The 16,674-nt window shown below is 41.8% G+C and overlaps 1 protein-coding gene across 1 annotated transcript; it reads left to right on the forward strand.

Moving 5' to 3' along the window:
• Nucleotides 1-9,652: 9,652 nt before the first annotated feature.
• On the forward strand, nucleotides 9,653-10,561 carry LOC308354795 (olfactory receptor 13G1-like; the record flags this gene model as incomplete). The annotated part of the gene is made up of 1 exon (XM_080822475.1): nucleotides 9,653-10,561. The coding sequence occupies one exon, from the start codon at nucleotides 9,653-9,655 to the stop codon at nucleotides 10,559-10,561; it is 909 nt and encodes a 302-aa protein (XP_080678601.1).
• Between the last annotated feature and the right edge of the window lie 6,113 nt (nucleotides 10,562-16,674).

The following is a 16,674-nucleotide window of genomic DNA, read 5'->3' on the forward strand; positions in this document are numbered from 1 at the left end:
GAAGGAAAGGAAAAGTAAGGGGGAGGAAATCGGAGGTGGAGATGAACTGTGAGAGACTGTGGACTCTGAGAAAAAAACTGAGGGTTTTGGAGGGGAGGAGGTTGAGGGTTGGGTGAGCCTGATGGTGGGTATTAAGGAGGGCACATATTGCATGGACCACTGGGTGTGGTGCATAAACAATGAATCTTGGAACCCTGAATAAATAAATAAATAAATAAATAAATAAATAAAATAAATGTGCAGAAGTCAGTTGCATTTCTATACACCAACAATGAAGCAGAAGAAAGAGAAATCAAGGAATTAATCTCATTTACAATTGTATCAAAAACTATGAGATACATAGTTTTACACACCTAGAAATAAACCTAACAAACCATACATACCTAGAAATAAACCTAACAAAAGAGGTACAGGATCTGTACTCCAAAAACTATAGAACATTCATGAAAAAAATTGAGGAAGACATAAGGAAATGAAAAAACATTCCATGCTCAAAAATGCCATTGACATTTTTCACAGAACTGGAACAAACAATCCTAAAATTTGTATGGAACCAGAAAAGACCCTGAATCACCAAGGGAATATTGAAGAAAGAAAACCAAAACTGGTGGCATCACAATTATGGACTTCAAATTGTATTATAAAGCTGTAACTCATCAAGACAGAATCCCATCACTGGAGAAGACGAGAGAAAAGGGCAAAACTATTTGGAGAAATAATGGCTGAAACTGACCCAAGTCGGGGGGGGGGGGTGGGTGGTAACAAATGAACATGTGGATACATGAAGCTCAAAAGAACCCAAGCAAGGTCAACCTGAAGATTACCCTGAGACACTTCATAAACAAAGTGTCAAAAATCAAAGACAAAAGTGAGAGTTTTGAGAGCAGCAAGAGAAAAATGACTCATCATATACAAGGGCTTCCCTCATCCCTCATCTGAGGCTGTCACTGCATTGTTCAGCAGAAACATTGCAGGTTTAGAAGGAAGTGGGATGACAGAGGCAAAGTGCTCAAGAAAACCTGCAACCAAACACTAAAGAAGTCCTTCAGAAACAAAGGAGGGATAACACATTCCCAGACAAATAATAGTTGAGGGAGTTTATCACTACTACATCTGCTTTACAGAAACTACTACCTGGAGTTCATCAAGTTTGAATGAAAGGAACTTATTAACATTATGACATCTTATGAAAGTATAAAACTTTAAAAGGTAAATATATAGTCAAATTCAGAATACTCTAATGCTATAATGGTAGTGCTCATATTACTTTTAACTGTAGCATAAATGTTAAAAGACAAAAGTGTTTCAAAAAACAACTATACCATGAGAGACTATGGACTCTGAAAAACAACCTGAGCATTTTTGAAGGGGCGGGGGGTGGGAGGTTGGGGGAGCCAGGTGGTGGGTATTAGGGAGGGCATGGATTGCATGGAGCACTGGGTGTGGTGAAAAAACAATGAATACTGTTATGCTGAAAAGAAATAAAAAAAAACTATAGCTACAGTGATTTCTAATAGATATGCAATATGAAAATATGTAAAGTGAAACATCAAAGCATAAATGTGGAAGGAGATGAAGGAAAATGTAGATTTTTTGTAGGCTTTGAACCTAAGTTGCTATAAGTTTAAAGTAGACTTTTATAACTATAATATGTTTTACGTAAACCTCTTGGTTTAAAAAGGGTGGGAACTGCTAGTAGATACACCAAAGATAAAGAGAAAAGGATCAAAGCAAACCACCACCACCACCACCAAAACAACAACAAACTAACAAAGCACAAAGGAAGACAGCAAGAGAGGAGAATGGGCCAAAGGAACTGTCAGTCAAAATAAGAGAAGGGCATTTGTAATTTCCTATCTTCCAAGAATCACTTTAAATGTACATGGATTAAGTTCTCATGCTTGAGTAGATTTAAAAAAAAAAAAAAAAACAGGATCCAACAACATGCTGCCTAGAAGAGATTCATTTTAACTTAACCTCACCGATAGGCTGAGAGTGAAGGTATGGAAAAAGATGTTTTATGCAAATAGTACCCAAAAAAGTGAAGGTGGCTATACTTACACAAGACAAAATAGACTTTCAGTCAAAATCTGTTGTAAAAGACAAAGAGTAAGACTATGTATATATAAAAGACTATGTAACAATAAAGGGGTCAATTCATTAAGACAATACAACAATTGTAAACTATATGCACCCAACATTGGAGCATCTAAACACAAAGTGAACATTAACAGAGATGAAAGGGGGAGTAGAAAATAACAGGATAACCGTAGAGGACTTCAATACCTCATTTTCATAAGTGCAGAGATCACCCATACAGAACCAATTAGGAAACCAAAGTAAATAATGCTATGGACCAAATGGCCTTAACAGAAATATTCAGTGGGTTCTATCCATTAGCAGTAGGATACACATTCTTCTCAAGTATATAAGGGACTTCTCCAGGATAGATCATATATTGTCATATATTGGGCCACAACATGTGTTTTACCAAATTTAAGATTAATATTCTACCAAATATATTTTCTGGCCACAATTATGTGAAATTAGAAGTCAAGAGCCGGAGGAAAGTTGGAAAATTTGAAAATGTGTGGAGATTAAATAGCACATTTCTGAAGGGCCAGGGAGTCAAAGAGGAAATCAAAACTATCTTGAGACAGAAGGGAAGGAAAAATAGAACAAGGTGAAAACAGAGATGGAGAGAAACCATAAGAGACTCTTAACTCTAGTGAACAAACTGAGGGTGCTGGAGGGGAGGTGGAGGGGTGATGGACTTTAAGGAGGACACTTGATGTAATGAGCACTGGATGTTATATGCAACTAATGAACCACAGAATTCTACCTCTGAAACTAATTTTTAAAACTACCTTGATTTTCTTTTTTAACATTTCCTTAGCAATTCGGCATCTCTTCTGGTTCCATACAAATTTTAGGATTGTTTGTTCCAGCACTTTGAAAAATACCAGTGGAATTTTGATCGGGATGCCATTGAAAGTATAGATGGCTCTAGGCAGTATAGACATTTTAACAATGTTTATTCTTCCAATCCATGAGCATGGAATCCTTTTCCATCTTTTTGTGTCTTCTTCAATTTCTTTCATGAATATTCTGTAGTTCCTCAAGTACAGATCCTTTACCTCTTTGGTTAGGTTTATTCTCAGTTATCTTATGGTTCTTGGTGCTATAGTAAATGGAATCAATTCTCTAATTTCCCTTTCTACAGTTTTATTGTTAGTGTATAAGAAAGAAACTGATTTTGTGCATTGATTTTGTATCCAGCCACATTACTGAATTGCTGCATGAGTTCTAGTAGTTTGGGGTGGAGTCAAAATTATGAATGAAAGGGAGAGATCACAACTAACAGCAAGAAAATAGAAACAATCATCAGAAATTATTATCAACAGTTATATGCCAATAAGTTAAACAACCTAGAAGAAATGGATGCATTCCTGGAAACCTATAAACTTCCAAGACTGAAACAGGAAGAAATTAACAACCTGAATAGACCAATATCTAGTAATGAGATTGAAGCAGTAATCAAAAACCTCCCAAAAAACAAGAGCCCAGTACCTGACAGATTCCCTGGGGAATTCTACCAAACATTCAAAGAAGAAATAATACCTATTCTCCTGAAGCTGTTCAAAAGATAGAAACAGAAGGAAAACTTCCAGACTCTTTTTATGAAGCCAGCATTACCCTGATCCCCAAGCCAGGCAAAGAACCCATCAAAAAGGAGAATTTCAGACCAATATCCCTGATGAATATGGATGCCGAGATTCTCAACAAGATCCTAGCTAATAGGATCCAATAGTACATTAGAAAGATTCTCCACCATGACCAGGTGGGATTTATCCCTGGGATGCAAGGGTGGTTCAACATCTGCAAATCAATCAATGTGATGGAACAAATCAATAAGAGAACAGAGAACCACATGGTCCTCTCAATTGATGCAGAAAAAGCATTTGACAAAATACAGCATCTTTTCCTGATTAAAACTCTTCAAAGTATAAGAATAGAGGGAACATTCCTCAACTTCATAAAATCTATGAAAAACCCACAGCGAATATCATTCTCAATGGGGAAAGCTGACAGCCTTCCCTTTGAGATCAGGAACATGACAAAGATGTCCACTCTCACCACTGTTGTTCGACATAGTACTAGAAGTCCTAGAAATAGCAATCAGAAAACAAAAAGAAATAAAAGGTCTCCAAATTGGCAAAAGAGAAGTCAAACTCTCTCTCCTCACAGATGACATGATACTTTATATGGAAAATCTGCCAAACATTTAACGACTAACACCCATTCTTTCAGATTCTTCTGAAAATACGAAGAGGAGGTCACTTAACCAGGCCTGCATTACCCTGTTGCCAAAGCCAGGAAAGGACACTACAAGGAAAGAAACTGTGGGCAAATATCCCTGAGGAACATAGATGCAAAAATCCCAACACACCTGAATTCAGCAGCTCATTAAAAGGAGCATAGACCTATGGTGAGCACTGTGAATTGTGTTAAGACTGATGAATCACAGAGCTGTATCCCTGAAGCAAATAATACATTATATGTTAATACAATTAGCATCAAAAAGAAAAAAGTACTTAAGATTAAATTTATGAGGGTTGTGGAAAGAGAGGTAGGTGGGGGGATGGGGTAACTGTGTGATGGGCACATGATGTGATAAGCACTGGGTGTAATAAGCAACTAATGAATCATAGAACATTACATCAATAATGAATGATGTATTATATGTTAGCTAGTTGAATTTAAATAAAAATATGAACAGAAAAAAAGGAGCATACACCAAGATCAGGTGGGATTATCCCTGATGTAGGGATGTCTCAACATATTCAAATCAATCAACACGATGACCACATTAGCAGATCCAGGATGAAACCATATGATCATCTCAATAGAAGCAGAAACAGCATTAGACAAAATTCAATATCCTTTCTTGATGACAATCTCTCAGCCATTAGGTAGAGTAAGAAGGCACCTCAGTACAGTAAGTGAGGTCCATTCAAAAGCCCTCCAGCTAACATCATACTCAATGGTGGAAAATCACCAACCTTCCCTTGAAGATCAGGAGTGAATCAAAGATGCCCACTCCCACCACTGTTATTCAACAAAGCACTGGAAATCCTAGCCAGAGTAAACAGACAATCAAAAGAAATAAAAGTTTCCAAAGGCAAAGGAAACAAAAGTGAAAATGAACTTTTGGGACTTCATCAAGATGAAAAGCTTCTGCACAGCAAAGGAAACAGCCAACAAAACAAAGAGGCAACCCACGGAATGGGAGAAGATATTCGCAAATGACACTACAGACAAAGGGCTGATATCCAAGATATATAAAGAACTCCTCAAACTCAACACACAGAGAGCAGATAATCATGTCAAAAAATGGGCAGAAGACATGAACAGACACTTCTCCAATGAAGACATACAAATGGCTATCAGACACATGAAAAAATGTTCATCATCACTAGCCATCAGGAGATTCAAATCAAAACCACATTGAGATATCACCTTACACCAGTTAGAATGGCCAAAATTACCAAGACAGGAAACAACATGTGTTGGAGAGGATGTGGAGAAAGGGGAACCCTCTTACACTGTTGGTGGGAATGCAAGTTGGTTCAGCCACTTTTGAAAACAGTGTGGAGATTCCTTAAGAAATTAAAAATAGAGCTTCCCTATGACCCTGCAATTGCACTACTGGGTATTTACCCCAAAGACACAGATGTAGTGAAAAGAAGGGCCATCTGTACCTCAATGTTCATAGCAGCAATGGCCACAATTGCCAAACTGTGGAAAGAACTAAGATGCCCTTCAGCAGACGAATGGACAAAGAAGATATGGTCCATATACACTATGGAGTATTATGCCTCCATGAGAAAGGATGAACACCCAACTTTTGTATCAACATGGATGAACTTGGAAGATATTATGCTGAGTGAAATAAGTCAAGCAGAGAGAGTCAATTATCATTCAGTTTCACTTATTTGTGGAGCATAAGGAATAATATGGAGGACATGGGGAGATGGAGAGGAGAAGGGAGTTGGGGGAAATTGGAGGGGAAGACAAACCATGAGAGACTGTGGACCCTGAGAAACAAACTGAGGGTTTGGGAGGGGAGGGGGGTTCGGTGAGCCTGGTGGTGGGTATTAAGGAGGGCACGTATTGCATGGACCACTGGGTGTGGTGCATAAACAATGAATCTTGGAACACTAAAAAGAATTAAATTAAATTTTAAAAAATAAATAAATAAAAATAAATAAATCAGGAAAAAAAAAGAAATAAAAGGTATCCAAATTGGAAAGGAGGAAGGAAATTGTGTGTTTGCAGATAACATGATCTTACAGAAAGAGAACAATTATATAGAAGATTACCTGAAACAACCCCTCAAAATGCACCCTGACATTTCCAACATGGATGAGACTAGAGGATATTATGATCATGAAATCTGCTGCACAAAAGTGAAAAACAGTGTATAGTATTACTGACATGCAGAATCAGAAAGTGTATAGTATTACTGACATGCAGAATCGGAAAGTATATAGTATTACTTACATGCAGAATCTGAAAAAACTTGAACACATAGAAACAGAGTAGAACAGAGTCTGCCTGGAGCTCAGGGTGTGGGGAAATGGAGAGATTCTGAACGGAGTGCAAGCTCTCAGTCATAAGATGAGTGAGTTCTGAGGACTGAGCATACTACACGGTGACTATATACTGTACTTATACTTGTATTTGCTAAGACAGCAAATACTAAGCTTTCTCACCAAAACAGTAACTCTATGAGATGATGGATGTGCTCTTTAACTCGATTGTACACATGTATCAAATCAAATCATCACATCGCATGCCTTAAAAACCTCATGTGAAAAGAAGTATATACAACTTCTATTTGTCATTCATTCCTAAGTGAAACTAGGAGGAAACCTGGGCCCATCCCAAGTGAGAGGCTGATCCCTTCTCTAAAACCAAGCAGTAGAGGGTTAGGGAGAGTGAACCCTAGGTTACACCCAAACTGGTAAGTACCCTGACCAGGAACTGAAGATTTCCAGCCAAGATCAGCACTTTGGACAGGTCTGACAAGACCTGGTGACCAGCCAGCCACTGCTTTCACAGTAAATGTCCTAGATGTCTGAAAAGCCACCCAACATCAGAGGCACCCTTTCCAGGAGCAGGGGCAGCCTGTTGTCACTAGCCTGGGTCAGCATGGTTTGACCAAGGCTGGGGAGCTCCCATTCCTCCAGGTTTGTTGAGCAGGGAGGGGAGCATTGCCAGACTGGTTGAAGTCTGCCCTCACTCCTTATGTGAGACAGGTGGCACTGAGTACACAAAATGCTGCGAGCAATGCCCAGTGGCCACTGACACCTGCCCTTTAGCTACTCCTAGGTGGGAGGACCTGGCAATGTCCAGCAACAGCCTGGAGCCATTGACCAGCTTAGGGGTTGGCCTTGATTTTTTTTTACACACTTCTATATGGGAAGGAAGGACAATGTCTACCCATGGCAGAAATGGTGGGTTGGTGTGTTCCTTGGCTCAATGCCATGACAGTCTCACTGTCCGATATGTCTATCATCTCTACCTGATGTTGCCACTGGTCAGCCAGTCCCTGGGTGATTACCGCTGAGCACCAGTCCCTGTTGGAGCCTAGAATACCATCAGGTGCCAAGAATATCTTCTGTTATGACTTGGTTGGTGATTAGATCTGTCCCCCAGGTGCTGGTCAGCTTCTCCAGAGAGTCCTGAATCCATGGGCTGGTTCTGCCCAATCAGGAGGAGCTGGTTTTGTGCTAATTGGTCCCTCAGGGTGCACCAGCACTACCTGTGAGAGGTGTCTGCTTATTTCAGATGATACAGGGCATCTCTAACCCTGGTTACAAATCTCCCCACTCTTTACTACAGGTGTCACTCACTGTACTTTTTCTTTTTAAAACAAAATCTGTTTCCTAATAATTGTTGATGATTCTCTAAAGTTTTTTTCTTGGGACTGAGAAGGAAGTTTCTTGAGAGGACACCAGGAATTCCAGAAAGACTTTTGCATATTTTTGTAAGCACCTTCTATAATTGAATGTGGATTCTATGTACCATGTATGTTTTAAATATGAACAATGTTTGATAATGGTGGAATTAATAATTACATTGTACTCTGTTGACTAAGAGTCATGAGGTCCCTTTGGCTGTTGCGTTTTAGGATGAAAATTATCTGATAGTATTTTTTATTTTTATTTTTTAAAGATTTTATTTATTTATTTATTTGACGGGGGGTGGGGACACAAGCAGGGGGAGTGGGAGAAGGAGGCTCCCCACTGAGCAGGGAGCCTGATGTGGGTCTTGATCCCAGGACCCTGAGATCATGACCTGAGCTGAAGGCAGATGCTTAACAACTGAGCCACCCAGGCACCATAATCATATTTTTTAGAAAGGAAAATGAGCAACACGGACAATACGTAGTATAAAATCCACTTCTGTCTCTTTCTCTCTTTCTTCTTTCCCACCCCCCAGTCCTTCTCTTTTTTAAAGAACCAAGATTTTTGGTTGAAGTGTATCAGCATTTTCCACACCAGTGAGCAGATTCCAGTGGGTGATCTGATTTGTCACTCCCAGACTACCCTTCACAGGGACATGTCCTGTAATGTTTAGTGAAAGTCAGACACCCCCACAATGACTGTAAAGTTGATGGTTGGAGAGACAGATCTCAGCCAACGTCAGCAAGTAGGGTGCCAAGCCTCTGGTTTTATGCAGATGTATGAAAGTCTTCTTCTTTTTTTTTTTTTAATTGAAGGGCTATGACATAAGTAGTGAAATATTTTCAAGATGCACTGTTTTGAAATACACACAGTGCCTCCACATTGACATAATAATTGATAAAGGGCCATGCCACCAGCACTGGCATCATTGCCAGAAGCTGGCACGGATGAGCCTGAGTCTCCACTACTCCAGGTTCATCTTGGTGGACTTTTTGATGCAGCTGAAGTGTTTGGTGGTGAATTGCCTCTGATTTGGGGGAGACCCTGTTGTGGGCTGTCCTGCACCTACAGAGAGGCCTGCCCCTGTGCCCAGTGACCATGTGTGTGAGGACCCTTGGTGCCCCTCAGCAAGTGCTGCCTGGAGATGGTCAGTCCTGGAAGAAGATAGCTGGGCTTTGGAAGCAGATTCTTTCCCATTTAATATGTTCCCTTTTCCCCCTCTCTCCCATCCCTCCTCTGTTCCCAGACTCTATCTGAATGGATGAGTGGGCTGTAAACACAATCTCTGTGGTCTTCAGAGAGCTCAGGTCCCCTGGTTCTCTGTAAGCCCCACAATGCCACACATAATCAGTGCTCTGTGTGGCTGGGAGACCAGCCCTCAGTGACCAGAGCTCTAAGTCTGGTGACTTTGTGAGTGGCCGGCACAGTCCTGCACCAAAAAGAGAAGGGTGAGGACTGGAGTTTCTCAGCACACCAGGGGGCAGCTGCTTTCTCTTTGATGCCTCTGATCTCCAAAGTTTTCAGGGATACAAAGCTCCATTTTTATTACCAAAATAGTATTTGACATTCTCTTTCTAAGTGGGTCACACACGTATTTGCAGGACAGGATGCTTGGAACAAACTGTGACTACGTCTTTCCTTCACAGCCAGGCTCAGAGCTCCCCTCCCCAGTGGCTGCAATGAACCAGACACGGGTCACTGAATTCCTCATTCTGGGATTCTCAGAAACACCTCAGCTGCAAATGCTGCTCTTTCCTGCCTTCCTCCTCCTCTACACGGTGGCCCTCTCTGGAAACCTGCTCATTGTGGTGGTCATTGTCTCCAGCCCTGCCTTGCACACTCCCATGTACTTCTTCCTGGTGAACCTGGCCGTGGTGGACATCCTCTGCACCTCCACGATCCTGCCTAAGTTGCTGGACAGCATGATGGCCGACAGGACCATCTCCTATGGGGGCTGCATAGTGCAGCTCTTCTTCTTCACCTGGTCCATGGGGGCTGAGCTCCTGCTCTTCTCCGCTATGGCCTATGACCGCTACGTGGCCATCTGCTGGCCCCTGCGCTACAGCGCCTTCATGGACCCTGGGGTGTGCAGGCTCTTGGCCATGGCTGTATGGACAGTCAGCCTAGCCAACACCAGTGTGAACACTGGCCTCCTGCTGCGCCTGCCCTTCTGCCACTCCAACGTGGTCCAACACTTCTTCTGCGAGATCCCCCCTCTGCTGAAGCTCTCCTGTGCCCCAACACACCTGAATGAAGCGATGGCCTTCACTGCAGACATAATCCTGGCTGTGGGGAACTTCTCTGTGATCATGCTCTCCTACGTCTGCATCATCGCCAGCGTCCTGCGCATCCGCTCAGCTGTGGGCAAGCGGCGGGCCTTTTCCACCTGCTCCTCCCACCTCCTGGTGGTCACCTTGTACTACTCCACTGTCATCTACACCTACATCCGCCCAGCGTCCAGATACTCACTGGACAAGGACAAGGTGGTCTCTGTGATCTACACTTCAGTGGCCCCCTCCCTGAACCCCCTTATCTACTCCCTGAGGAACACGGATGTCAAAGCTGCCCTCAGGAGACTGTTCTCCTGAGCTGAGGTCTGTGTGTCCAACGCCCAGGCCCCACCACCTCCCCTGGAGGGTGTGGCAGCAGGCATGGCCCCAGGTGCAGGTTTCCCTAAAGTGGGGTGTGTCCTGGTGTCTGGGAACCCCATCCTCCTTCCGGAAGACACACTCTGGTGCACTATGCAGTGTCCACGGAGCCCCGCTCTGACACCACTTCACCCTGACACCTCAGGAAACCCCTCACCCTCCCAGATCCTGGATGTCCTGCCCTGTAGGGTCAAGGAATGACCTGTGTGGCCGCTCTGTGAACTGAGAGGCATGAAATAGCCTTAAGAAATCGTCATGTGGACATGGCCCTGTCCCCAGCCCTGGCTAGCGATTTTCTCTCCAACATGCCTCTGCTCATTCTGCCCAGAGACAGAGGCTTTGGGTGAAGCCTACAGCCGCTCCTCCCAGCACACTCAATGCTGCCTTTGTTGCAGGGCGTCGTGGGTGCGAAGGAGCAAAGGGGAGGGGGAGGGGGTGGTGACACTTGGGGAAGGATAGTGTTTCCGGAGAATAGGTTCTTCCTGGAAGCAGAGGCTCCAAGAGTGGTCTTTAAAAAAAATTCAGCAATTTTTAGGGTAATAATTTGACAAGCCTTTTTCAAGTCTAGGATGTGAAGATGTTATAGGCATCACTGTGGGAAAGTAAACCAGGGCTTCTGGGCCCTGTCCTCCTCTACCGCAAAGGACGAACCCAGTAGTCCTCTCTCCATGGACCCTGGATCCAGGGAGATTTGGGTTCAGGAGGATTGGGGCATGGGAAATTCCTGGGGAAGGGAAGATCCTCATGGCCCAAACACTCTGTTCCCCTTGAGATTTAACTGTGCAGGGCTGGCGGTGGGATGTAGGAACATGATGCTTTGGAAGTACGTGGACAGAAAGGTCCCTTTGAGGGAATAGGGCTGCTATCTCCCCTGCAAGCTCTCTCAATGTGTTTCCTGGCCTCCCCTCCTCCACCTTGCCTTGCCTGTCTTCCTCTACAGACTTGAAGATCTTTGAGGACAAGGACAATGTCTTGTTCACCTTCTTACTCCTTCCTACACCAAGGGCTATTTGTCTAAATCAATTTATTTGTGCACCAGGCACACGGCAGAAACCCAGTAAGTACCAGCTGACAGAGAAAACAAATGATCCAGAGATGATTTCTACCAATTAGAACTAATTTTGGAAAAGCTACACAGAGGTGTTTTTGTGACATGGTTAGTCAGGGGACAGTGACCACTCTTTTTATTTTTCCCTGATTGGAAGTGAACCTCACATTTATGAGGTTTATAAAACCTATGGAAATTGGGCACAGTATTAGGATGGTGGCCAGGGACAGAGCAATATAGTCCTAGAGCTTCTGAGCTTCACACAGGAGGTCACGGGAAAGTGTCTGGTCAGCAGAGTCTTGCTGGGACTGGCTGTGGCCACAGAGGTGTGGGCTTTTCCTGCCTTGCCTCCCTGACCCCAGAGGGAGAAGGTTGCAGGAAGTGCTTCCAGAAATTAACTTTGGGGCAGAATTCTGCATGAGAGGTGCCCACGCCCCCTCCTCAAGTAGGGGGAGGCATTCTACTGAGCTGAGGATCTAGAACCACCATGGAGGGCCACCACCCCAGGGAGCTCCACTACGGCCTACACCCTTCACTTGTGTCTGCTCCCAAGTTCTCTGTTGTTCTGTGTTGTAGGGACTCCCTGAAAAAGATCCATGGGGTTTCTTTTCTTTACAAATGTGTGTTTTATGCTAATAAAATTGGGAAACAAGGATATTTAAAAGGAGAAAATAAGAAAGCAAATCCGTGTGATTCTATCCAGAGGATGCCATTCTGGTGTGAGCAAGTTTTATTTGATATGTATTTGTAACCATACACAGGCTTTAATAAATATAGAATAACTGTGATTGTTTTATAAGATGTTACTTCAGTTTAAAAAACATTGTGTAATTCTTTCCATGTCATTCCAGGTTCTTCCAAATTACTTCATATTGGAAGTGCTCAGTTTCATTACTCGCTTGTGTATGCAGGTGTCAGGGCCACCAGGGCCTCAGACACAAGTCCTAGAATGTTGGCCTTCTTCCTCTTCTCGAGCTCTATATTCAAATTCTCAGCAAGTCCCTTATTCCTTTTTTCCTTCATAATAAAATATATGCATATTTAAGGATTTTTAGAAAACATTGAATTAAAAAGGACACAATGGGTTGTTTAGAAACTAGAGTTCTATAATCTTTAAGTAGATTTTATCAGTAGCCCTCACACAGATAACAATTATAATCTCCACAACAAATGTTTTTTATATGTCACAACTCTTTCTAGAACCTGAAGGTGACCTAAAACAGGCAAAACTGGATAAGAATAAACCTCAAAAGAATGGAGTCATTGTAAGGCTCTGTGCCTAAGCTCAACTATGAGCTGCATTCAGGCACTTATGACTCATCACAGGGCCATAGGCCAGTTGGTTGGAGGACAGAAATTGTGGCCACCAGGCATATAGAAATTAAGAATAAATGTCTCAGAAAAAAGAGGAGGTGGCAAAGGTCTTCCAGCCATTGGCCATACCTGAACTGTGGAAGAAAAGGGGGCACAGAAAGGAGACAAAGGAGTGTCAGTAACTAGAAAGCTCACGGAGCTGATATGTGAGCTACTTCTCATCATGGGACAGACAGAGTTTGAAATTCAAGTCCCACCTTGGTAGAGGGGCTTGTAAATACCTCAGGATCGCCATTAAAACTCAGGAAGGGCCACACCTAAGGAATAAAGTCTATGTCACAGAACCAAAAAATTTATCTTAAGACTAAAATCATTCAAATACAAATCAAAACCATAATGAGGTGTCACCTCACACTTGTCAGAATGATATCAAAAAGACAAGAGGTAGTATATGTTGGTGAGAATGTGGAGAAAGGGAAACCCTCATGCACTGTTGGTGGAAATGTAAGCTGGTGCAGCCACTCAGGAAAAGAGCATCCAAAAATTAAAATAGGATTACCTTATGATACAACAATTGTACTTCTGGGTACATATCCAAAGGACTTGAATCAGAATCTTGTAGGGATATCTACACTCCTATGTCCATTGCAGCATTGCTCATAATAGCCAGGTTATAGAAACAACCTAAGCATCCATCAGTGGGTAAATGGATAAAGATGTGATTTATATACAGTAGAATACTATTCAGCCATATGGAAGGAGATCTGTCATTTGTGAAACTTGGATGTACCTTGAGAGCATTATGCTAACTGAGATATTTAGACAGAGAAAGATACATACTGTATGACATCTCTTACATGTAGAATCTAAAAACAAATAAATAAATAAAAGAAAACTAGGAGAAACAGGAAGTAAGGTGATGATTAACAGGGGCTGGGACATGTGGAGTGGGAAAATGGGGAGATATTGGTCAAAGGGTACAAACTTTCAGGTATAAGATTAACAAGTTCTGGGGATCTCACATACATCATAGTTATTACAACTAATAATACCATATTATACACTTGAATGTTGCTAAAAGAGTAGATCTTAAATGTTCTTTACACATATACAAAAAAAATGGTAATTATTTGACATGATGGAGGTATTAGCCAATGCTCTTGTGGTAATATTTCTACAATACACAAATTTTTCAATATAAAAAAATACCAAATCAACATGTTATACACCTTAACTTACAAATGCTATACATCAATTATGTCTGAATAAAGCTGGAAAAATATATTTAAAACAGTGAGAAAAAAATGAGGTTAAAATGGAACAGAATAGAGACTCCAGAAATGGACCCTCCATTCTATGGTCAACTAATCTTTGACAAATCAGCAAAAAAATATCCAGTGGAATAAAAAAACAGTCTCTTCAATACGTGGTGCTGGAAAAATTGGACAGCCACATGCAGAAGAATGAAACTGGACCATTCTCTAACACCATACACAAAGATAAACTCAAAATGGATGAAAGACCTCAATGTGAGACCAGAATACATCAAAATCCTAGAGGGGAACATAGACAGTAACCTCTTCAACACCAGCCACAGCAACTTATTTCAAGACACGTCTCCAAAGGCAAAGGAAACAAAAGCAAAAATGAACTTTGGGGACTTCATCAAGATAAAAAGCCTCTGCACAGCAAAGGAAACAGTCAAAAAAACTAGGAGACAGCCCACAGAATGGGAGAAGATATTTGCAAATGACATTACAGATAAAGGGCTGATATCCAAGATCTATGAAGAACCCCTCAAACTCAACACTCAAAAAACTAATAACCCAGTCAATAAATGGGCAGAGGACATGACAGACACTTCTCCAAAAAAAGACTTACAGATGGCTAACAGACACATGAAAAACGTTCAACATCATTAACCATCAGGGAAAATACAAACCAAAACCACAATGAGATACCACCCTTCACCAGTTAGAATGCCAAAAATAAACAAAACAGGAAACAACAAATGTTGGCATGGATGTGGAGAAAGGGGAACCCTCTTACACTGTTGGTGGGAATGCAAGTTGATACACCCACTCTGGAAAATAGTATGGAGGTTCCTCAAGATGTTAAAAATAGAGCTACCCTATGACCCAGCAATTGCACTACTAGGTATTTACCCCAAAGATACAGATGTAGTGAAAAGAAAGGGCACGTGCACCCCAATGTTCAGAGCAGCAATGTCAATAGCTAAACTGTGGAAGGAGCCAAGATGTCCTTTGACAGATGAATGGATAAAGAAGATGTGGTTCATACATACAATGGAATATAACTTAGCCATCAGAAAGGATGAATACCCACCATTTACATCAACATGGATGGAACTGGAGGGGATTATGTTAAGTGAAGTAAGCCAAGAAGAGAAAGACAATTATCATATGGTTTCATTCATATGTAAAACATAAGCAATAGCACAGAGGACCATAGGGGAAGGGAGGGAAATCCAAAGAGAGAGAAATCAGAGATGGATATGAACCATGAGGGACTAAGGACACCAAGAATTAATCTGGGGGTTTCCAAGGGGAGGATCATGGGGGAAGGGGGTAACAGGGTGATGGGTATTGTGGAGGGCATATGCCATGATGAGCTTTGGATGTTATACTTAACTAATAAATCACCGAACACTACGTCAAAAACTAATTATGCATGGAGCACTGGATATGGTACATAAACAATGAATCTTGGAACACTGCATCAAAAACTAAGAGACAGCTTCAGGAGAATAGGTGTTATTTCTTCTTTGAAAGTTTGGTAGAATTCCCCAGGGAATCCATCAGGTCCTGGGCTCTTATTTTTTGGGAGGTTTTTGATCACTGTGTTGGAGAGGATGTGGAGAAATGGGAACCCTCTTACACTGTTGGTGGGAATGCAAGTTGGTGCAACCAATTTGGAGAACAGTGTGGAGATTCCTCAAGAAATTAAAAATAGAGCTTCCCTATGACCCTGCAATTGCACTACTGGGTATTTACCTCAAAGATACAGACGTAGTGAAAAGAAGGGTCATCTGTACCCCAATGTTCATAGCAGCAACGGCCACAGTCACCAAACTGTGGAAAGAACCAACATGACCTTCAACAGACGAATGGATAAGGAAGATGTGGTCCATATATACTATGGAGTATTATGCCTCTATCAGAAAGGATGAGTACCCAACTTTTGTATCAACATGGATGGGATTGGAAGAGATTATGCTGAGTGAAATAAGTCAAGCAGAGAGAGTCAGTTATCATATGGTTTCCCTTATTTGTGGAGCATAAGAAATAACACGGAGGACATGGGGAGATGGAGAGGAGAAGGGAGTTGAGGGAAATTGGAGGGGGAGACGAACCATGAGAGACTGTGGACTCTGAGAAACAAACTGAGGGTTTTGGAGGGGATGGGAGAGGGGGAATGGGTTAGCCTGGTGGTGGGTATTATAGAGAGCACATATTGCATGGAGCACTGGGTGTGGTGCATAAACAATGAATTCTGTTACACTGAAAAGAAATTAAATTAAAAAAATACTTACAGTAAAAAAAATGATGTATTTTGTGGTGACTAATATAACACAATAAAAAAAGAAAATTTTTTTTTAAATGGGAAAAAACTAATTATGTACAACTATACAGTGGCTACTGAACTTAAAAATAAAAACTGAGCTCAAAAC

Source organism: Martes martes (assembly GCF_963455335.1).
Source record: "Martes martes genome assembly, chromosome: 14".
NCBI lineage: Eukaryota > Metazoa > Chordata > Mammalia > Carnivora > Mustelidae > Martes > Martes martes.